The 22,727-nt window shown below is 41.0% G+C and overlaps 1 protein-coding gene across 1 annotated transcript in view; it reads left to right on the forward strand.

Annotated features, from left to right (window-relative positions):
- The first annotated feature begins 362 nt into the window (after positions 1-362).
- Positions 363-22,727, forward strand: part of ETFA (electron transfer flavoprotein subunit alpha) — a 122,723-nt gene continuing 100,358 nt past the window's right edge. The window contains exons 1-5 of the mRNA XM_030187341.1: positions 363-472; positions 12,155-12,304; positions 15,397-15,478; positions 15,607-15,689; positions 16,529-16,628. Of these exons, the coding sequence (XP_030043201.1) occupies positions 431-472; positions 12,155-12,304; positions 15,397-15,478; positions 15,607-15,689; positions 16,529-16,628 (457 nt within the window). The 5' untranslated portion in view covers positions 363-430. The remainder of the gene's footprint in view (positions 473-12,154; positions 12,305-15,396; positions 15,479-15,606; positions 15,690-16,528; positions 16,629-22,727) is intronic.

The following is a 22,727-nucleotide window of genomic DNA, read 5'->3' on the forward strand; positions in this document are numbered from 1 at the left end:
CAGATAGGTTTAGCACCTGCAATTATTCTAAAACGTTGGCTCTATGGTGGCCACTGCTAGCTTTCACTTCTTTAGTTGTTGAGTCTGGACTCTCTGCCACTCCAGCGGCTTCCAACTCCTTTCCTGCTTACCGGGCTGGCTGACTGTCCTTTGGACACACACACACGCACCAACTTGTGCATGCGAACAGCTAGACTACTGCACGACGCACAGACAGACAAATAGACTACGTCTGCAGACCAGGTTACTACGTTCACCTTGCTACAATAAAGTTTATTGAATTAGAATGACCGAAAGAGGACTCGGGGATGGGGTTGAACTAGCCAATCGGAAAACAGGACGATGCCGGCGCTCTCACGAGAAGTTCGCGGATCTATGACGTCACAATCCGGCGTTCTGCTTGTGCGCCGTTGCCTGCTGTGACCGTGAGATGTTGCGGATAGTGAGTGCGAGGAGCTTGAGCCGCGGGGCGGTAAGTGAGCGCGAAGGGCAGGAAACAGGGAGCGGGGTCGACAAAGTCATTAGGATGCTTGTACCTTCTGTCACCGAGTGCTCTCCAGCTCTGTTGTACTCCGTGGCTGTTGCTGTGTTATTTTGGGCCAGACCAATGGGAGACATGCCTAGTGCTTTTGGCCCTTGTATCTGTCTCGTACTGGCTCTTTTTCTTACTGTTTCTTATGTATACTGTATCTTGCAGGTGTTAATTTTTAGAAGCAGAAAGGCCTTCTTGTCTGTCCTTCACCTCTCTTTGCTCACTCCCAGTTTAGTATTATTGAGTGCATCTCTTCTACTGGCAAGCATTTACGGCTGGTTACAAAGCAGTATGCAGATTACGTCTATGATAGTAACCCTTTTAAGAGGTTTCAATAGGTGTTAAGCATCTTTGTTAACTTGAAGGGGGCCAGAGGGTTATTGATGTTTGTTGTGTAAGATCTTTTGGCGCTTGGAAATATTAATTAAAAAAGGTAGAACGTTTGGGGATTTACTGAGACTTCAACTTTTAGTGTAGTTTCTTATGTCACTATGAAAGTAGATTATGCCTGTCATTGTCTGTGCATAAAGGGTCCCTTTACTAAGCTGCAGGGCTGATGCGCTAAAGCAACCATACCGCCGGGGTAGTGCGGGCGCTCTGTGTCCTGCGCTACAAAATAATTTACTATTGTCTGTTGCAGGGGTATTCCTGGCGGTAATTGGCTGCATGGCCACATTAATGCACACTGTCTGATTACTGCAGGAGTAGGGAGCCCTTGCCACCAAGTAAGTAAGTAACGTTAAGGGCTTAGGCAGTAAATTGCCACGTGCAACTTTTAATATTGGTGCACGGCCATTTACTGCCCCATTTAAAAAAAAAAAAAAAAAAGGCCTTTTTACCAGCCACAGTAAAAAAAAAAAAATGGCCCAGTGTGCGTTAATTTCATGTGTCCAAACTAGTGCAGACCACTTTTTACTGCAGCTTAGTAAAAGGGCCCCAAAGTGTTTTAACATATGACCTTGTCAGCCATAATAGACCAGTCCAAATAAGTGGAATTTGGCTCCCTGCCTACAGCAGAAAAACTCTGAGCTGACTTTTTAGTCTCTTTATGCTGGGCCAATTCACCGTCTGCTGTTTCCTGTTCCCAAGTACTTCTCAGTCTTCAGCAGATAGTGCAGTAGGATTGTTGCTAGGCTGCCAGGGTGGTGGTCTCTGGGACACTAGTATGTTTGTTAGAATAATCTGAATTTCCAGTAAGAGCTCTATAGGATATTTCCCAACTGACATATAACTATGTAATCAAACAACAATATCCTTGAATTCTATCGATATTTTTTAAAATATTTTTTAATAGAAGGAGAAAAAGCCTCAATTATAAGGGATTACTCCGTCGTTTGTGCACCAACATAAGGGAGGTCCCTCATATCATCATGGGCAAAAAACTCCTTGCATAATATATAACATAAGGCTACTGCTCAAAATGTTTTCAAAAAATATAATTGTAAACATACGGCTACTGCTCAATACCCATTGCGGATCTTGTGCACTTATCTTTTAAGTCTTTTGGACACCTTCCACGGCCCGACTTTGGCCTAAGTTCCAAAGGACTGGTAGGACTTGTTGCACAGTGCTGTTTGCCACAAAAGCGATCTTTAGAGTCAGACACCACGGACCCTGAGGAAGGATTCGAAACTTAGGCCAAAGTCGGGCCGTGGAAGGTGTCCAAAAGACTTAAAAGATAAGTGCACAAGATCCGCAGTGGGTATTGAGCAGTAGCCGTATGTTTACAATTATATTTTTTGAAAACATTTTGAGCAGTAGCCTTATGTTATATATTATGCAAGGAGTTTTTTGCCCATGATGATATGAGGGACCTCCCTTATGTTGGTGCACCAACGACGGAGTAATTATAATTGAGGCTTTTTCTCCTTCTATTAAAAAATATTTTAAAAAATATCGATAGAATTCAGGGATATTGATGTTTGTTAGAATCTCAGGCAACAGTCTTGTGGTTGCTTTCCCTGATTGTACGGACTCCCAGGGTTTGACGTCAAGCTGCTGTCTGATAATGAAAGTACTGGCAAGTGGGGTAAAGTGAAAAGATGCGGAAAGAGAATGAGAGAAGTGGCTTAGTGCAGTGGCAGTCAGTATAATCTCATCTCTGGACTTCTGACCTTGTCAAGCAAACCACATATTTGTTGTTTTCATCTTAATGGGTTTTTAAAAACCTGGGTTCTTAGGATTCACATAGCATAGTGAGGAATCAAAAGTGAGACCAGTCTCATTCAAGAGAAACAGAGTTAGTGCTGAACTTTTTATTACTTAATTATGGCATTTGTACCCCACATTTTCTCAAGAAAGCTCAGGATCAATGTGGTTTACATAACAAATTAAGAAGAAGCATTATAAGACAATATTAATACAAAAATACAACTATTTAAAAAAATTAGTTTCATATTAGCTAAATACAGATCTAAAGAAGTGGGCTTTAAGTAAACTTGTAAACAACATATAATCAACTGAGTTTCTGATATACTTGGGTAATGAGTTCCAGAGTTTGGTACTTTAAGAAAAATTAGCATTATGGATAGTTTTGAAGGTTAAGTTTTTACAGCTTGGGAAATGTAATATGAGATATTCTCTAGATGATGAGGTGGCATTTCATGGTGATAACTTAATGACTACTACTACTACTACTTATCATTTCTATAGCGCTACTAGACGTACGCAGCGCTGTACACTTGAACATGAAGAGACAGTCCCTGCTCGACAGAGCTTACAATCTAATTAGGACAGACAGGACAAACAAGTGATAAGGGAATATTAAAATAAGGGTTCTGAACAAGTGAACAAGGGTTAGGAGTTAAAAGCAGCATCAAAAAGGTGGGCTTTTAGCTTAGATTTGAAGACGGTCAGAGATGGAGCTTGACGTACCAGCTCAGGAAGTCTATTCCAGGCATATGGTGCAGCAAGATAAAAGGAACGGAGTCTGGAGTTAGCAGTGGAGGAGAAGGGTGCAGATAAGAGAGATTTACCCAGTGAACGGAGTTCCCTGGGAGGAATGTAGGGAGAGATGAGTGGAGAGGTACTGAGGAGCTGCAGAGTGAATACACTTATAGGTCAATAAGAGGAGTTTGAATTGTATGCGGAAACGGATAGGGAGCCAGTGAAGTGACATTTGAGATGGTTATTGGGTGATAAGGGCTAGTTACTATCATAAATGTCATTTTATCAGTATTAAGTTTCAATTTGAAATTAAGAGCCCAGGATTCCATTAAATCGATACCTACTTTGGTTTTGGTTGCAGTTCTTTGATGAATGGGATATAAATTGTAACATCATCAGCATATATGAATGCTGAAAACCTGTTTGATTCTAGCAAATGGCCTAAAGGGGATCATCATAATGTTAAACAAAATAGGTGACAGAGGAGAACGCTGTGGCACTCCACTACAAGAAACCCATGACGACGAGATTAGTACCTAATTGCTTAACTTGGTAAGACCTGGATTTTAAAAATCCAGAGAGCCATTTCAGGACAGTTCCACGGATTCTGTAATTGTCAAGTATGTTTAAAAGGATGTTTCCTTGTCATCAGCAGCAGATGAATCCATTAACTGATGGGTTGTATCCGCCTACCAGCAGGTGGAGATAGAGAACACTGAAGAACCACAGTGACCCTTGGACAGCTAGCCCCATCTGCCTTCAGTATTTCTCTATCTTCCAGCATGGAATGACCCTATATATAGTTGCAGTACAAATTTGTATTGCATCTCCGAAGTTGTAATATTGTCCGTAACTGTCTTAATACTAGATATACACAATTTTAACTGCTGGTCTGTACCTCACAATGTAACTCCTCCTCATGTGCAAGCTAATTTATCATACTCTACACAAGAAAGGAATAGTAATGCTTATTTGAGTCATATGTTTTGGTATTGTCTCCTAATATTAACATTTTGGCAAATCTGAGTAGCATTTATGTTTCAGATATGGTCTCATCAGGTGAAAGCTCACCCATGTATCCTTGTTTGATAATTATACTATTTCATTTCCAGTACCAAAAGGTATGAAAGATTTTTTGAAGCAAAGCACCTTAATGTCCAAGAAAATGATAACCATTTTGGTAACACCAGATCCTCCCACCGTGTTACAGTAGTACATACGATAAACATTTCGACAATGGAGAGATTTATGATAAAGGACATTACCAATATGAAAGGTCAATAATTTCATAGAAGATGGGAACCCTTTTGGAGTATGACACTGATGGCAATACCAAGATTTTGAAAGGACTAATGTGTTCGGTAATAAGACAACCATTCAGACTATTGCTAGCACCCGGTAAAAAAAAAAAAAAGGGGGAGGGGTTGATGAGAGTTTCCTTAAAAAAAACCGTTAAGCTACTATAGCTGCAATAATTATGTGGCTTGCTATGCATCAGATAATGGCAGAAGTTTGTGTGGTTTCTTTGCTGCCACATGTATTGTTTCCTTTGCATTAATAAAAATAATTAAACATCAAAAATGAGCGGAATGGACTGATAAATATTTGCTTGAAGCTTTCAGCTGTTTACTGGTTATTACCAGAGTATAGCTTCTTTTATTTAATGGTCCTTTTTGCCTCTTAAAAATTTTGGCTGAACATCTTGTTGTGGCAGTTAAAAAAAAAAGTGGGTTGTTATTCTAGTGCTGTCATAAATATAAAAATCTATTGCGATCATAAATATACAGTATAGGTACAGTTGGAAAGGTAGCTTGAGAACACAAAAGAAATAGTAAAACCCAGTTGAGTCAGCCAATGCATTAAGAGTTGGTGGCCAGTCAGATCAAAAGCTGCACCGTGGAGGAGTAGCCTAATGGTCAGTGCATCTCCTTTCCTCTTTTAAATTCGGTATTAATATGTAACTCATTCATCATGGCCAAAATTACTGATTCAAGATAATATCCAGGACGAAATCCGCCTTGATGAAGGTGAAAATTAACAAATAGTTAAGCTCTAGAACTCTTTGCCAGAGGAGGTGGTAACAGCGGTTAGCATGTCTGGGTTTATAAAAGGTTTGGACAAATTCCTGGAGGAAAAGTCCATAGTCTGCTATTCAGACAGACATGGGAAGCATGTAGTATGGGGTTTGTAGTATGGAGTGTTGCCACGATTTGGGTTTCTGCCAGGTACTTGTGACCTGGCTTGGCCACTGTTTGGAAAACAGGATACTGGTCTAGATGGACTATTGGTCTGACCCATTATGGCTATTCTTATGCTCTTACATCTTTTTGAGAAACGTTGACCATTGAATATGAGCATTGAAGTTAAAAAGAAAGAGAAGATTAGACTGGACAATGTCTTGCTGGATCTGAAGAATCGAGAGGGTTGTTTTTAAGTAATGGCCTAGTCAGACTGTTCATCCAGGCAATTAGAAACACACCAGATGTCAAGCTGGTATCCATTGTGATTAGAAAGGGCAGAAAGCCAGCTTGGTTGTGCATTAACAAAAATGGGGAACATTAATCTGCCATTGTCATATGCTCGATATAATAGGGCTTTAGATGACTTTTCAATTTCAAGCACCAGTGGGGAAGTTATTTATAGATGATTTAGTACAAAAGATGAACACCTACTTCCAAATTCTATAAATGGTAGGTAAATTTGGGTGCACAAATTCGTGCCCAATTATACAATAGAGTCAGTTATGCATGTAACATAATTAGCTGATTGGTACTGAATTGGTACTTATTTTGGACATAAGCACTAATAATTGACTTTAAGAAGCACTAATTTGCGAAGGGAATTTGCGAGTAACTGACTTATGCTTCTATTCTGCTATGGAAATGATAAGTAGTAGTAGTATTCTATAAACTGAACACCTAACTTCTCTCAAAGGGTGTGTGGCCAAGGGAGGTTCATGGGCTAGTCATGGGCATTACCAGGACTTAGGCATGGAGTTATAGAATATTTCCATTTCCACACTTGACAGTAGTTACGTGTGAGCATTTACACCAGCCTTTGGCTTGCATAAATGCTCATGCCTAAAGTTAGGTGTGCAAATGACAAGCTAGTATTCCACAAAACCAGTTCTGCACGGAACTGCCTTTATAGAATTTGCGCATCATCCTGGCGCTTTACTTTGGTCACCATTTACTGAATCTACCCCCTGTGTAAATCATCTGTTTCTGACCCTACATAAGTGCATAAGTGTTGCCATACTGGGACAGACCGAAGGTCCATCAAGCTCAGCATCCTGTTTCCAACAGTGGCCAATCCAGGTCACAAGTACCTGGCAGGATCCCAAAACAGTACAATATATTTTATGCTGCTTATTCTAGAAATAAGCAGTGGACTTTCCCCAAGTCCATTTTAATAATAGTCTATGGACTTTTCCTTTAGGAAGCCATCCAAACCTTTTCTAAACCCTGCTAAGCTAACTGCTTTTACTACATTCTCTGGCAACGAATTCCAGAATTTAATTACACGTTGAGTGAAGAAATATTTTCTCCGATTCGTTTTAAATTTACTACTTTCTAGCTTCATTGTGTGCCCCCTAGTCCTAGTATTTTTGGAAAGAGTAAACAAGTGATTCACGTCTACCCGTTCCATTCCACTCATTGTTTTATAGACCTCTATCATATCTCCCCTCAGCCGTCTTTTCTGCAAGCTGAAGAGCCCTAGCTGCTTTAGTCTTTTCTCATAGGGAAGTCGTCCCTTTCCCGTTATCGTTTTCGTCGCCCTTCTATGTACCTTTTCTTATTCCACAGTTAGGCTTATTTTCAAAAGAGAAGGGCGCCTATCCTTCGCCGCAAATCGCAAGATGGGTGTCCTCACAGGGTCGCCCAAATCGGCATAATCGAAAGCCGATTTTGGGCGTCCTCAACTGCTTTGTGTCGCGGGGACGACCAAAGTTCACGGGGGCGTGTCGGAGGTGTAGTGAAGGCGGGACTGGGGCGTGCCTAACACATGAGCGTCCTCGATCGATAATGGAAAAAAGAAGGGTGTCCCTGATGAACACTTGGACGACTTTACCTGGTCCTTTTTTTCTTACGACCAAGCCACAGAAATGTGCCCTAAATGACCAGATGACCACCGGAGGGAATTGGGGATGACCTCCCCTTACTCCCCCAGTGGTCACTAACCCTCCCACCCTCAAAAACGTTTTTAAAAATATTTTTTCCAGCCTCTGTGCCAGCCTCAAATATCATACCCAGCTCCATGACAGCAGTATGCAGGTCCCTGGAGCAGTTTTAGTGGGTGCAGTGCACTTCAGGCAGGTGGACCCAGGCCCATACCCCCCTACCTGTTACACTTGTGGTGGTAAATGTGAGCCCTTCAAAACCCACCAGAAACCCACTGTACCCACATGTAGGTGCCCCCCTTCACCCATAAGGGCTATGGTAGTGGTGTACAGTTGTGGGGAGTGGGTTTTGGGGGGGGGGGGCTCAGCACACAAGGTAAGAGAGCTATGGACCTGGGAGCAATTTGTGAAGTCCACTGCAGTGCCCCCTAGGGTGCCCGTTTGGTGTCATGGCATGTGAGGGGGACCATTGCACTACGAATGCTGGTTCCTCCCACAACCAAAGGGCTTGGATTTGGTCGTTTCTGAGATGGGTGTCCTCAGTTTCCATTATCACCGAAAATCAGGGACGACCATCTCTAAGGTCGACCTAAATTTCGCGATTTGGGCGTCCCCGACCGTATTATCGAAACGAAAGATGGGCGGCCATCTTGTTTCGATAATACGGGTTTTCTCGCACCTTTGTCGGGACGTCCTGTGAGGACGTTCTCAGGAAAACTTGGGCTCCCCTTTATGCCCCTCTATATCTTTTTTGAGATGCGGTGACCAGAATTGAACACAATATTCGAGGTGCAGTCGCACCATGGAGCGATGCAAAAGCATTATAATGTTCTCATTTTTGTTTTCCATTTCTTTCCTAACTAGTAAAAAAGGCCTGTTTCTTAACGCAATGAAACGGGCGCTAGCAATGTAATGAGTTCCTGCCATTAATGTTTCCACGGTTGTATTCTGAATATAATTGTTGTTTACATGTGTAAGATTTCTTTATATACAATATTTTTTGTGTAAACTGTGTTACAATGTGGTAAAAGTTTTCCTTGTTCAGGCTCTTCAATCAGTTTAACAATCACATCAGAAGAGCTCCTTACTCGTGAGAATGCAACATACAGTTGCCCATGTGAGAGACTGAGAGTGACAGTGTGTTTTACAGACAGTGTAAGAGAGAGATACACAGAGTGAATCTGTGTGTGTGTGTGTGTGTGTGTGATGTCTGTGTGTGTGTGTGTATGTGTTTGAGTGACAAAGTGATTAAATGTTTGTCTTCCCTTCCGTTCTGTGCACTTGCCTCCACTGATGTTCGTACCTCCCTGTATATGATTGTTTGTTAGAGATTCAGTCCACTCCATTTCCCTCCTCCAAGTTCCGTTCTGTCTGATTGGTTCTTCGTTCCTGTGACGTCGCGTTTGTTTGCTTGGCAACTATGCAGCATTCCGTTTCCTCGACGTGAGGGCGGGGACAGTGAGAGCCAATGAAACGCTGAACTACAGACTTACGAACCCTACACTGCCACAGTGCCACAGAGTCAGCTTCAGAATGTTGGAGGTGCTTTTTATTATATAGGATAATACCTAACATTTTATTTGCTTTCTTAGCGGCCACCATACACTGAGTAGAGGGTTTCAACGTATCATCAACGATAATGCCTAGATCCCTTTCCTGGTCCGTGACTCCTAATGTGGAACCTTGCATTACATAATTACCGTATTTTTTGGACTATAAGACGCACCGGACCATAAGACGCACCTAGGTTTTAGAGGAGGGAAATAGGAAAAATTTTTTTTTCCTTTTTCCCTCCTCTAAAACCTAGGTGCTCCGGTGCGTCTTGTCCGAGTTCAGGATCGCCCTCCCGTACTTACGTCACGCGATGTTCCCTGGTGGTCTAGTGACGTCGGGGCAGGAAAGAGCCCCCTCTTTCCTGCCCAGCGCGCTGCTCTCCGTCCTCCTGACTGTTTCCTGACGGTCTGGGCGAGATTCTCGGCGGCCATTTTGAATCTCGCCGAGACTGTCAGGAAGCAGTCAGGAGGACGGAGAGCAGCGCGCTGGGCAGGAAAGAGGGGGCTCTTTCCTGCCCCGACGTCACTAGACCACCAGGGAACATCGCGTGACGTAAGTACGGGAGGGCGATCCTGAACTCGCTACCTTCGGACTATAAGACGCACCCCCCATTTTCCTCCCAAATTTTGGGGGAAAAAAGTGCGTCTTATAGTCCGAAAAATACGGTATATTTCGTTTTCCTCTTTCCCATATGCATCACTTTGTACTTGCTCACATTAAACATCATCTGCCATTTAGACGCCCAGTCTTCCAGTCTCATAAGGTCCTCTTGTAATTTTTCACAATCTTCTTGCGATTTAACAACTTTGAATAACTTTGTGTCATCAGCAAATTTAATTACCTCACTAGTTACTCCCATCAGTAGATCATTTATAAATATGTTAAAAAGCAACGGTCCCAGCACAGACCCCTGGGGAACCCCACTACCTACCCTTCTCCATTGAGAATACTGACCATTTAACCTTACTCTCTGTTTTCTATCTTTTAATCAGTTTTTTATCCACAATAGGACACTACCTCCTATCCCATGACTTTCCAGTTTCCTCTGGAGTCTTTCATGAGGTGCTTTGTCAAACGCCTTTTGAAAATCCAAATACACAATATTGACCGACTCCCCTTTATCCACATGTTTGTTCATCCCTTCAAAGAAATGTAATAGATTGGTGAGGCAAGATTTCCCTTCACTAAATCCATGTTGGCTTTGTCTCATTAATCTATGCTTTTGAATATGCTCTATAATTTTGTTCTTTATAATAGTCTCTACCATTTTGCTCGGCACTGACGTCAGGCTCATTGGTCTATAATATCCTGGATCACCTCTGGAACCTTTTTTAAAAATCGGCATTTCATTGGCCACCCTCCAATCTTCTGGAACTACGCTTGATTTTAAAGATAAATTACATATTACTAACAATAGTTCCACAAGTTCATGTTTCAATTCTATCAGTACTCTAGGATGAATACCATCCGGTCCATGAGATTTGCTATTCTTTAATTTGTCAAATTACACCATTACATCCTCCAGGTTTATAGAGATTTTGTTCAGTTTCTCTGACTCGTCAGCTTTGGATACCATTTCTGGCACCGGTATCTCTCTCCCAAATCTTCCTCGGTGAAGACTGAAGCAAAGAATTCATTTAATCTCGCCGCTATGGCTTTGTCTTCCCTGATTGCCCCTTTTACCCCTCGATCATCTAGCAGTCCAACTGATTCTTTTGCCGGCTTCTTGCTTTTAATATACCTAAAAAAATGTTTACTATGTGTTTTTGCCTCCAATGCAGTCTTTTTTCAAGGTCTCTCTTTTCCTTCCTTATCAGCACTTTGCATTTGACTTGCCATCCCTTATGCTGTTTATTATTTTCAGTCGGTTCCTTCTTCCATTTTCTGAAGGATTTTCTTTTAGCTCTAATAGCTTCCTTCACCTCACTTTTTAACTATGCCGGCTGTTGTTTGGAATTCCTTCCTCCTTTTTTAATACACAGAATATATTTGGCCTGGGCTTCCAGGGTGGTATTGTTGAACAGCATCCAAGCCTGATGTAAATTTTTGACCTTTGCAGCTGCTCCTTTTTTTTTTTCACCATTCTTCTCATTTTATCATAGTCTCCTTTTTAAAAGTTAAACGCTAACGTATTGGATTTCCTGTGTGTACTTACTCTAAAGCCGATATCAAATCTGATCATATTATGATCACCATTATCAAGTGGCCCCAGCACCATTACCTCTTCCACCAGATGATGCGCTCCACTAAGGAGTGGGTTTAGAATTTTTCCTTCTCTTGTTGGATCCTGTACCAGCTGCTCTATAAAGCAGTCCTTGATTTTGTCAAGGAATTTTATCTCCCTGGCATGTCCTGATGTTACATTTATTCTGTCAGTATCATGGTAAATGAAATCACCCATTATTATTGTGTTGCCCAGTTTGTTAGCCGCCCTAATTTCTGATAACATTTCTACATTTCTGTTCATCCTGGCCAGGTGGACGGTAGTGCACTCCTATCACTGTCCTTTTCCCCTTTACACATGGAATTTCAAGCCGTAGGGATTCCAAGATGTGTTTTGTTTCCTGCAGAATTTTCAATCTATTTGATTCAAGGCCCTCCTTAACATACAAAGCTACCCCTCCACCAATTCAATCCACCCTATCACTATGATATAATTTGTACCCTGGTATGACAGTGTCCCACTGGTTATCCTCCTTCCACCAGATCTCAGTGATGCCTATTATATATAATTTTTCATTTAGTGCAATATATTCTAACTCTCCCATCTTATTTCTTAGGCTTCAGACATTTGCATACTTTAGCACATTACAAATTATATTTGTGTGCATGTTTGCACTGTTGTAAATCACTTTGAGTAGCTTTTGTAGATTTGCAAGGTGAGATCTTACTGGAAAATGCAACAGAATAGAACTATGGAGAAGTTCTTCCAGTATTCAGTTTGCACAAAATTGTCATATTTTACTGAACTCTGCAATGCTTATATTGTTTCAGTTTTCTAAATCTTCAGCTAAAGTGTTTTGTGCAGTATTGGTTCAAACAACTTCAATTCTTCCTTTCAGACTTCATTGCTCCAGCGATTTCAGAGCACATTAGTAATAGCTGAACATGACAATGAGAAGCTGATACCCATAACGCTGAATGCTATTTCTGCAGCTAAACGGCTTGGAGGGGAGGTGTCATGTTTAGTAGCTGGTACCAATTGTAGCAAGGTAAGAAAGTGGTTTTTTTTTTTTTTTTTCATTTAGAATAATGAAATGCTAAAAGCTTATACAACTATCCAGAAGAAATTATAATCTTCTTGTCTGTGATGCTTCTTAGCCTTTGAGAGTAGCTATGTACAGAAAGAGCGTCACAAATTATGACACATAGAATCAGGAGGGGTTTGTGGGTTGGTTCATAAAGTGTTTGCGGTAACATTTGTGATAGCACAGCCAATGTGTAGGAATGCCTGCTCAAACAGATTCCAAGAAATTGTGAGTAAATGCATTGAAAATAGTTTTGATACAAGAGGAGTTGTTACTATTTGTCATTTTAATGTAATATAGTTTGAATTTTAATATTTTATAGCTTGCTCTATATCCAATATGAGATCTAGGCAGGTAGCAAAATATCTATAAACATAAATAGTTTGTATGTCTGAAGCTATAGAATACAAAAATGCAGTTTTTTGGTTAAGTTAAAACATACGAGTAAGGAGAGGGATCAGATCCAAGATGGTGTGCCGATAGCAATGGTTCTTCCATTAGCTCTTCAGCGAGTTCAAGCTGAGGCTTTTGCTCCTTGATAGTTTTTGGAGATAGGTAAGCAGATGGGGAAAGTGAGAATTTGCTGAATGGAGCTCATAGGTCAATTTCTGTCCCTAACAAGGAGCTAAGTGACTTGTGGTAGAACTTTGCCCACAACAGACCCTTCAGATGACAGAGGAAGAGTAGTTTCCATGGCTGTGATCTGATGTTTTGCTCAATCTAGGTGGCTCAGTGAGCCGTCCAGGGCCAGATCATGTTTCTGACTTGTTGATTGAGTTCACATTGGCTGGTGTGTTGGCATTGCAGGTGGCTAGAGCGAGGATGGTAGCTGTATTTTCTGGTCCCATTATTCAGCGAGATTCTCAGCAGGAGAGGAGCAGTTAGATTGCAGAGTAGACCCAGGCTAGATGATGAGTGGTTTGTCTTGAGGGAGTTTTTGGAAGGAGTGGGACTTTGGTTAGAATTTTTTTTCTTCTAGTAGGGGGAAACTTTTTAGCCCCTGAAGATTTGTTCTGAGACCAGATTGGATTTTGAAACATCCATAGGTTGTGACTTTGGAAATTATGTGGGCAGCTATTACAGCTTTGGATCTCTTAGTTTCCAAAATATTTGATGATTTAGAATGTTTCTCTAAAAACGTCTCTTCATTTGCAGGCCTAGACCCAAAGGTAATTAACAGACTTCAGTCTCAAGTCTGATTGGTTCTGGGACTCACGCTGTGCTGGCCTTAACTAAACACAGCATGGTAATTCATGGTAGTCCAAACTATTAAATCTGGTTTAAGTTAATGTTCCAAAATCTGTGACTACATATCCTTTGTGCCTAGGAGGTATTTTTATTGAAGTACTTGAGGTCCCAAAGGAACCAACCCTTTTATGCTGTCCCAGATTTGTTTAGATGTTGGAGATGTCTGAAGGGAAAGTTTTGAGGTCCATTTGTTGGTTACTTTCACTTTGAAAGCTAATAGGAACTGATTATAAACTGTTTTTTAGGGAGGAGGATGAGTATTTCCTGATTTGTTGGGAGGAACACAGAGTAGAAGAATTACCAATTCATGATTGAACCAGCAATCTTATAGTATTACTAACGATGTTTACTCACTAAGTAGTATGTCTACTATCGGATTTGAATCTGTATAGATTTATAATTCAGTCATGATAATTCTAGTGTAGCACTGCATTGAGGCCTAGGAATTTTAACACCCGAACTGCAGCTTTTTTGGATCACCTGCCTCTCTCAGCTGAGGCCTAGAAATTAGAGCAACAAAAGAAGATAATAGAGGAGACAGCATGTCTGGGAATAAAAATACAGAAGAGGAGAGAGCAGGCATGGGCAGGCTTGGTCAAACCATCATCAGGAGGCCCTGCAGGGAACATGTACCTTGAACTATGGCAGCACTGCTGGGATTACCAGAGGTGGATGTGGTGCACTGGTATAGATTGAACTGTAGAATAATTTTATGTGTATACAAAATAAAACAACATAGACATAGATTATCTTTTAATACAATTAAATCATTGTAAAGACAGTCTTTATTATGATTGTTTTGCATGAATCTATAAATTCTACACTGGAAATCACACTGTCATTTTTCCAGATGCACACACATTTGTTCACAACAAAATCCGCTTTTATGCACAAAACAATACGATAGCTCATTTTTTCTGCTGTACACTTGATTTATGACTTGTGAAAAAACCCAGTGCAGGAAATCTGCACAGTGACCAGTGCAAACCTGTGCATGCTTTTTTATGCCACTAATTTGCATACTATTTTAGTAAATTGTTTTTAGTGTGTAGTTAAACGGTGTGCTTATTACATCGGCCTCTGTCTCTGAATTTCAGTAGATCTTTTAAGCTTTTCTTGTTTACCTGCACTCGGTGCATTACTTACCATACCTTGCCTATCGGCCCTATAGTGAAGTATGTATAATATAACATAGTAAATGACAGCAGATAAAGACCTGTACGGTTCATCCAGTCTGCCCAACAAGATAAACCATAATAAACTGCAGTCTGCCCTGCCTGTTTTGTTGTAAGTTTGCTTTGCCTTCTAATGTGACACAGTAGTCTTTGGTAATTAGAAGGCTTGATTACAAACGTACTAAATGACCCAAACATTTGTGACTTCATTTTTCTGCATTTAGCAGGTCAGTGGCAAGTGTCTTGGGCACAGCAGTAATTTCTAATCTGGTTTTAACCATCAGAATGTAAATCTATAGACATCGTCTCCCTGGTCAGAAATTCAGTACTTCAGTTTGATTGCAGTAGAGTGGATTATTGTTGGCCTAACCCATTAACAAGAGGCTTGTAAAATCTCTGTTTTCCTCTGATCTCACAGTTTAGATCTTATAATTTGAGATCGAATGGAGACGATTGAGTCTTTATTGTTTTCTGGCTGCTGCTGCTGACCATTCTGAGCATTGAGGAAAACATCTCCATTTACAGGACCATTGTTTATTTTACTTGAGGCATTTTTGTTTGAAGTATCCCTCCCCACCCCCAGGTCAAAAGCTTCCATGAATTTGGATTGAATGAGATCATGTCTAATTGCAGGTAGCAGGAGAGCTAAGCAAGGTGCAGGGCGTGGCCAAGATTTTTGTGGCTCAGCATGAGGCATACAAAGGATTCTTACCAGGTGAGTCTGCCTGCATCCCACATACTTTTCATTGACAACATTATGCACAGATAATTGTAACCGAGTAGACAAAGTACCCATGTTAATCTGAGATGTTATAAAGCTTGACAAATATGTTTTATTCTCAGAGGAACTTACTCCATTGATTTTGGCAACTCAGAAGCAGTTTAATTTCACACACATCTGTGCTGGAGCATCTGCCTTTGGGAAGGTGAGAAGATGACTGAAATACAGAAAAGTCTGTTGCTGTTACTTATGAGGTTAAGAGCACATTACAAATTCTTAATTACCAGCCCAAAATATAATGTCTTTAGATAATTCTGCTGTGCAGTGGCTCTTGAGGTTTTACAACAGCCACTGGGTGCCTTAGGCTTGATTTAAAATGTCTTTTATAAAGATAGGTACGTGTCCATTGTGGATCTTGTGCAGTTAAATATTTTTATTGGCTTCTGGCTAGACCATAATAAGGTTAAGGTCAATCTTTATTTTATATCACCTATATACAAAATTAAATATTAAGTGGTTTACAATTAAATATTTAAAATATTAAAATAAGGAGGAGTGACATGAATAAGCAAACCAATCAGAAAGACAAGGACACAAGGAAAAATGGAAAAGGAAAGGATACAGTTTTACATAAAGGAACATTCTGGGGAGGAAAGAACAACAAGGGAGGAAGGATGTGTCACTCACTCTCTGTAGAGCCCACCACAGTTTTGAAAAAGTTAAGATTTTGTTTTATGTCCAAATTGACAGCATTGAAAAATGGACATGTACAATCCTTTCACAAGATTTGGGACATCTATTTGCATTGGAGAGAACAATCTGCGATAATATAGATGTTTTGAACACAGGAGAGCTGTTCATCATTTAGACATGCGATTTCAATTTTCTAGATATCCTCACCATTATTATTTCATAGAGTAGATGTGGAATGGACTGTTTGATTTGTCAGGGGTTTTTGGAAATTACTTTGTTTCTGAATTTGTATTTTTTAATTGCTCTTTCGCAGTAACCTTCATGCCTGATTTGTCAATATTAATATTTCAGGGTCTCCTGCCAAGAGTAGCTGCTAAACTTGATGTTGCCCCTGTCTCTGATATTATTGAAATCAAGTCTTCTGACACTTTTGTGAGGACTATTTATGCAGGTGAGTTTATATCTTGTCTGTTCATGTTTAAGAGGCCCTTCATGTTGAAGTATTCTTGATGAAGCATGGTTTTTATTTTTTTCCAGAAATTAGAATTATCCATCCAGATGCACATGTTATTCTAAAGTCACTTCACAAGATTATTTTGCATTGCTAGTCTTCTGTTCCAGCAAGCTCCTCCAAACTGCAACATTAATAGAGTTGGAACATTCAAAATGGGTTATCCAATGTTAACATATAGTAGTTCTGTCCCAGATGGGATCTTATTTGCTCTAAAATGTCCAGGAATGCTACTGAGCAACCTCTTGGCAATGTTGGTATTTATTTATTTATTTGTTACATTTGTACCCCACATTTTCCCACCTTTTTGCAGGCTCAATGTGGCTTACATAGTACCGTAAAGATGTTTGCCAATTCGGTTGATAACAAATACAAGGTTATGTTGTGATCAGATGAGGTAGGTGTGGATCAGGCGTCATGGGGTCGAAGGGAATGAAGATTAGAAATTGTCCAGTACGATCATTAGTTATGCTGTGTTGCTGGGTGTGGGGATTTTACGTTGGATCAATGGGATAGGTCTTTTTGAAGAGGTGAGTTTTTAGCGATTTCCTGAAGTTTAAGTGGTCGCAGATTGTTCTCACCGCATTTGGGAGTCCATTCCATAGTTGTGTGCTTATGTAGGAGAAGCTGGATGCGTAAGTTGTTTTGTATCTTAGACCTTTACAGTTTGGGTAGTGTAGGTTTAGGTATGATCGTGTTGATCCGAATCTGTTTCTGGTTGGTAGATCTATGAGGTCTATCATGTATCCTGGGACTATGCCGTAGATGATTTTGTGGACCAAAGTGCAGATTTTTAAGATGATCCGTTCTTTGATTGGGAGCCAGTGCAGCTTTTCTCATAGGGGGTTAGCACTTTCGAATCATGTTTTACCATATATTAGTCTGGCTTCTGTATTTTGGGCTGTCTGGAGTTTTTTTGTGAGTTGTACTTTACATCCCGCATAGATTCCGTTGCAGTAATCTGCATGGCTTAGGATTGTATTAAGTTTCGGAAAGTTTCCCTCGGGAAGAAAGGTTTTATACGTTTGAGTTTCCACATTGCATAGAACATTTTCTTTATTATGGTATTTACTTGGTTTTTGAGGGTAAGGTTGTGGTCGATTGTGATGCTGAGTATTTTTAGGCTGTCTGAAGTAGGGAGTGTGTGTCCTGGGGTGCTTATGGTTGCGGGTTTGTAAATGTTATGTTGAGATGAGAGGACGAAGCAGTGAGTTTTTTCAGTGTTCAGTGTCAATTGGAATGAGTTTGCCCAAGAGTTCATGGTGTTCAGGCCATCATTGATTTCATTGGTTATTTCTGATAAGTCATGTCTAAAGGGAATGTAGATTGTAACGTCGTCTGCATAGATGAATGGGTTGAGACCTCGATTGGACAAGGACTTTGCCAGTGGGATCATCATCACGTTGAAGAGTATTGGGGATAAGGATGCTCCTTGAGGTAATCCGCAGGCTGCTTTCCACGGTGGTGATATATTTGAGTTTGATTTTACTTGGTATGTTCTGGTGGTTAGAAAGCCCTTGATCCAGTTAAGTACGTTTCCATCAATCACAAAGTGGCCAAGGAGTCTCAGTAATATGTTGTGGTTTACCATGTCAAATGCACTTGACATGTCGAATTGGAGGAGAAGTATGCTTTTACCTATGGCTGTTTCCTGCTTGAATTTGGCCAGGAGAGTGACTAGGACAGTTTCAGTGCCACATGGTAGTTAAAGTGCCTAAGCATTCTAAACTAGATTCTTTAAAAAAAGCCATATGTAATGTTTTGTTTTTATAAAACAAAAAGTGAGGAGAGTGAATGAGGATACCAAAAAATATATTTATTCACATAAAAAATAAAAATTAAAAAGTAACATAATATACATAAAAATGACCCGACACGGCCATGTTTCGGCCCAAAGGCCTGCCTCAGGGGTCTTTGTAACCTCAGAAAAAATAACTCGGAATGTGTGCTCCAAGGGAAATAACAAGACAAAACTCTCTTGGGTCTCCTCTCTTCTAAAAAATATATTAAAAAACAAAACGAACTTGTAATACTCCTCTTCGGAGAGGAGTATTACAAGTTCGTTTTGTTTTTTAATATATTTTTTAGAAGAGAGGAGACCCAAGAGAGTTTTGTCTTGTTATTTCCCTTGGAGCACACATTCCGAGTTATATTTTCTGAGGTTACAAAGACCCCTGAGGCAGGCCTTTGGGCCGAAACACGGCCGTGTCGAGTCATTTTTATGTATATTATGTTACTTTTTAATTTTTATTTTTTATGTGAATAAATATATATTTTTGGTATCCTCATTCACTCTCCTCACTTTTTGTTTTATATCTCACGGTTTCGTGAGGGTTTTTACCTCCTTTTTTGTTTTTGCTATGTTTTGTTTTTAAACAACCTAGGTTCTTGAATTCAATAATTTCTTTACACTCTTGGCAGTGGCTTATGTTCAAATGAAGGGCATCCCTCCCCCAGCCTTTGGTTATTAGGAGGCAGAACATGGCAAGCACTACTATTAGCAAAGTTGCTGTGCTATCTCCCATTAGGTTTCTTCCCACAAAACTCCTCAGTCACTTGGCAGTTGTAGAAGGTTTAAGTGCCTCATCTGCTGCTGCCAGGCAGAAGTCTTATGATAATAATCTACATGATTTCGCTGTTGCTACCATGAGAGTTCAGCCTGGCAGTGGGAGGTGAGGCTCTTTAAGGGTTTACTCGGATATGTCCTCTTTTTGAGGGCACCTTGGGGAGTCCGGGCGGTTTTTTCCAGCCTGCCCGTTTGTCTGGGCTTGCGGGCCTTAGGGTGCCCTCCCCCCATGTACCTTGATGTGCCCTGGTGGTCTAGTGGCCTCTTCAGGGCAAGAAAGAACCCCACTCTTTCCTGCCCGGCGCTGCCGCTGACGGCGCTGTTTCAGAATGGCTGCTAAGACTTCAAGTGGTGGCCTTGTAAGACTTCTGCAAATCTAGGCTGAAAGCCCACCTTTTCGAAGCCATTTTTAACTCCTACCCCTTATCTACTTGTTCAGGACCCATGTTGTATCATTCCCAACTTAGTAATTCACTTATCCCTTATTTTTCCTGTTTGTCCTAATTAGATTGTAAGCTCTGTCGATCAGGGACTGTCTCTTTATGTTCAAGTGTACAGCACTGCGTATGTCCAGTAGCGCTATAGAAATGATAAGAAGTAGTAGTAGTTTTGAATATTGAGGGGGGAGGGGGTTGGTATACAGTAGTGTCATGAGAGAAGAATGTAAGATCCTTCTTCCAATCCACTGAACCTGAAATGCAGTACATAAGTATTGCAACACTGGGAAAGACCAAAGGTCCATTGAGCCCAGCATCCTGTTTCCAACAGTGGCCAATCCAGGTCACAAATACCCGGCAAGATCCCAAATATGTACAAAACATTTTATACTGCTTATCCCAGAAAGAGTGGATTATCCCCAAGTCCATTTAATAACAGTCTATGGACTTTTCCTTAAGGAAGCAGTCCAAACCTTTTTTAAACTCCGTTAAGCTAACCGCCTTTACCACATTCTCTGGCAATGAATTCCAGAGTTTAATTACATGTTGAGTGAAGAAAAATTTTCTCAGATTCGTTTTAAATTTACTACATTGTAGCTTCATCACATGCCCCCTAGTCCTAGTATTTTTGGAAAGCGTGAACAGACGCTTCACATCTACCCATTCAACTCCACTCATTATTTTATAGACCTCTATCATATCTCCCCTCAGCCACCTTTTCTCCAAGCTGAAGAGCCCTAGCTGCTTTAGCCTTTCCCCATGGGGACGTCATCCCATCCCCTTTATCATTTTCGTCTGCACCTTTTCTAATTCCACTATATCTTTTTTGAGATGCGGCGACCAGAATTGAACACAATATTCGAGGTGCGGTCGCACCATGGAGCTAACATTCTATTTGCTTTCTTAGTCGCAGTAGCACACTGAGCAGAAGGTTTCAACGTATCATCAACGACGACACCTAGATCCCTTTCTTGGTCTGTGACTCCTAACGTGGAACCTTGCATGACGTAGCTATAATTTGGGTTCCTCTTTCTCACATGCATCACTTTGCCCTGCTTGCATGACGTAGCTATAATTTGGGTTCCTCTTTCTCACATGCATCACTTTGCACTTTCTCACATTGAACGTCATCTGCCATTTAGACGCCCAGTCTCGTAAGGTCCTCTTGTAATTTTTCACAATCCTCCCACGATTTAACGACTTTGAATAACTTTGTGGTGCCATCAGCAAATTTTTTTTTTTTGTTACATTTGTACCCCGCGCTTTCCCACTCATGGCAGGCTCAATGCGGCTTACATTTAATTACCTCACTAGTTACTCCCATCTCTAGGTCATTTATAAATATGTTAAAAAGCAGCGGTCCCAGCACAGAGCCCTGGGGAACCCCACTAATTACCCTACATTGAGAATACTGACCATTTAACCCTACTCTCTGTTTTCTATCTTTTAACGAGTTTATAATCCACAATAGAACACTACCTCCTATCCCATGACTCTCCAATTTCCTCTGGAGTCTTTCATGAGGTCCTTCGTCAAACGCCTTCTGAAAATCCAGATACACAGTATCTACCGGCTCCCCTTTATCCACATGTTTGTTCACCCCTTCAAAGAAATGTAATAGATTGGTGAGGCAAGATTTCCCTTCACTAAATCCAAGTTGACTTTGTCTCATTAATCCATGCTTTTGAATATGCTCTGTAATTTTGTTCTTAATAGTCTCTACCATTTTGCCTGGCACCGACGTCAGACTCAACGGTCTATAATTTCCCAGATCTCCTCTGGAACCTTTTTAAAAAAATCGGCGTTACATTGGCCACCCTCCAATCTTCCGGTACCACGCTCGATTACATATTTCTAACAATAGCTCCGCAAGCTCATTTTTCAGTTCTATCAGAACTCTGGGATGAAAACCATCTGGTCCAGGAGATTTGCTACTCTTCAGTTTGTAGAACTGCCCCATTACATCCTCCAGGTTTACAGAGAATTCATTAAGTTTCTCTGACTCGTCAGCTTTGAATACCATTTCCGGCACCGGTATCCCACCCAAATCTTCTTCGGTGAAGACCGAAGCAAAGAATTCATTTAATCTCTCTGCTGCGGCTTTGTTTTCCCTGATCACCCCTTTTACTCTACCAAAACCCTCATCCACACCCTTGTCACCTCTCGTTTAGACTACTGCAATCTGCTTCTTGCTGGCCTCCCACTTAGTCACCTCTCCCCTCTCCAATCGGTTCAAAACTCTGCTGCCCGTCTCGTCTTCCGCCAGGGTCGCTTTACTCATACTACCCCTCTCCTCAAGTCGCTTCACTGGCTCCCTATCCGTTTTCGCATCCTGTTCAAACTTCTTCTACTAACCTATAAATGTACTCACTCTGCCGTTCCCCAGTATCTCTCCACACTCATCCTTCCCTACACCCCTTCCTGTGCACTCCACTCCATGGATAAATCCTTCTTATCTGTTCCCTTCTCCACTACTGCCAACTCCAGACTTCGCGCCTTCTGTCTCGCTGCACCCTACGCCTGGAATAAACTTCCTGAGCCCCTACGTCTTGCCCCATGCTTGGCCACCTTTAAATCTAGACTGAAAGCCCACCTCTTTAACATTGCTTTTGACTCGTAACCACTCGCCTCCACCTACCCTCCTCTCCTCCTTCCTGTACACATTAATTGATTTGATTACTTTATTTTTTGTCTTTTAGATTGTAAGCTTTTTGAGCAGGGACTGTCTTTCTTCTATGTTTGTGCAGCGCTGTATACGCCTTGTAGCGCTATAGAAATGCTAAATAGTAATAGTAGTAGTAGTAGTACTCCTCGGTCATCTAGCGGTCCAACCGATTCTTTTGCCGGCTTCCTGCTTTTAATATACTTAAAAAAGTTTTTACTATTTGTTTTTGCCTCCAGCGCAATCTTTTTTTCGAAGTCCCTCTTAGCTTTCCTTATCAGCGCTTTGCATTTGACTTGACATTCCTTATGCCGTTTCTTATTATTTTCAGTCGGTTCAGTAGACCAACCAAGTGGAGGCCAAGGCATTCCCTA

This window comes from Microcaecilia unicolor, chromosome 1, assembly GCF_901765095.1.
Source record: "Microcaecilia unicolor chromosome 1, aMicUni1.1, whole genome shotgun sequence".
NCBI lineage: Eukaryota > Metazoa > Chordata > Amphibia > Gymnophiona > Siphonopidae > Microcaecilia > Microcaecilia unicolor.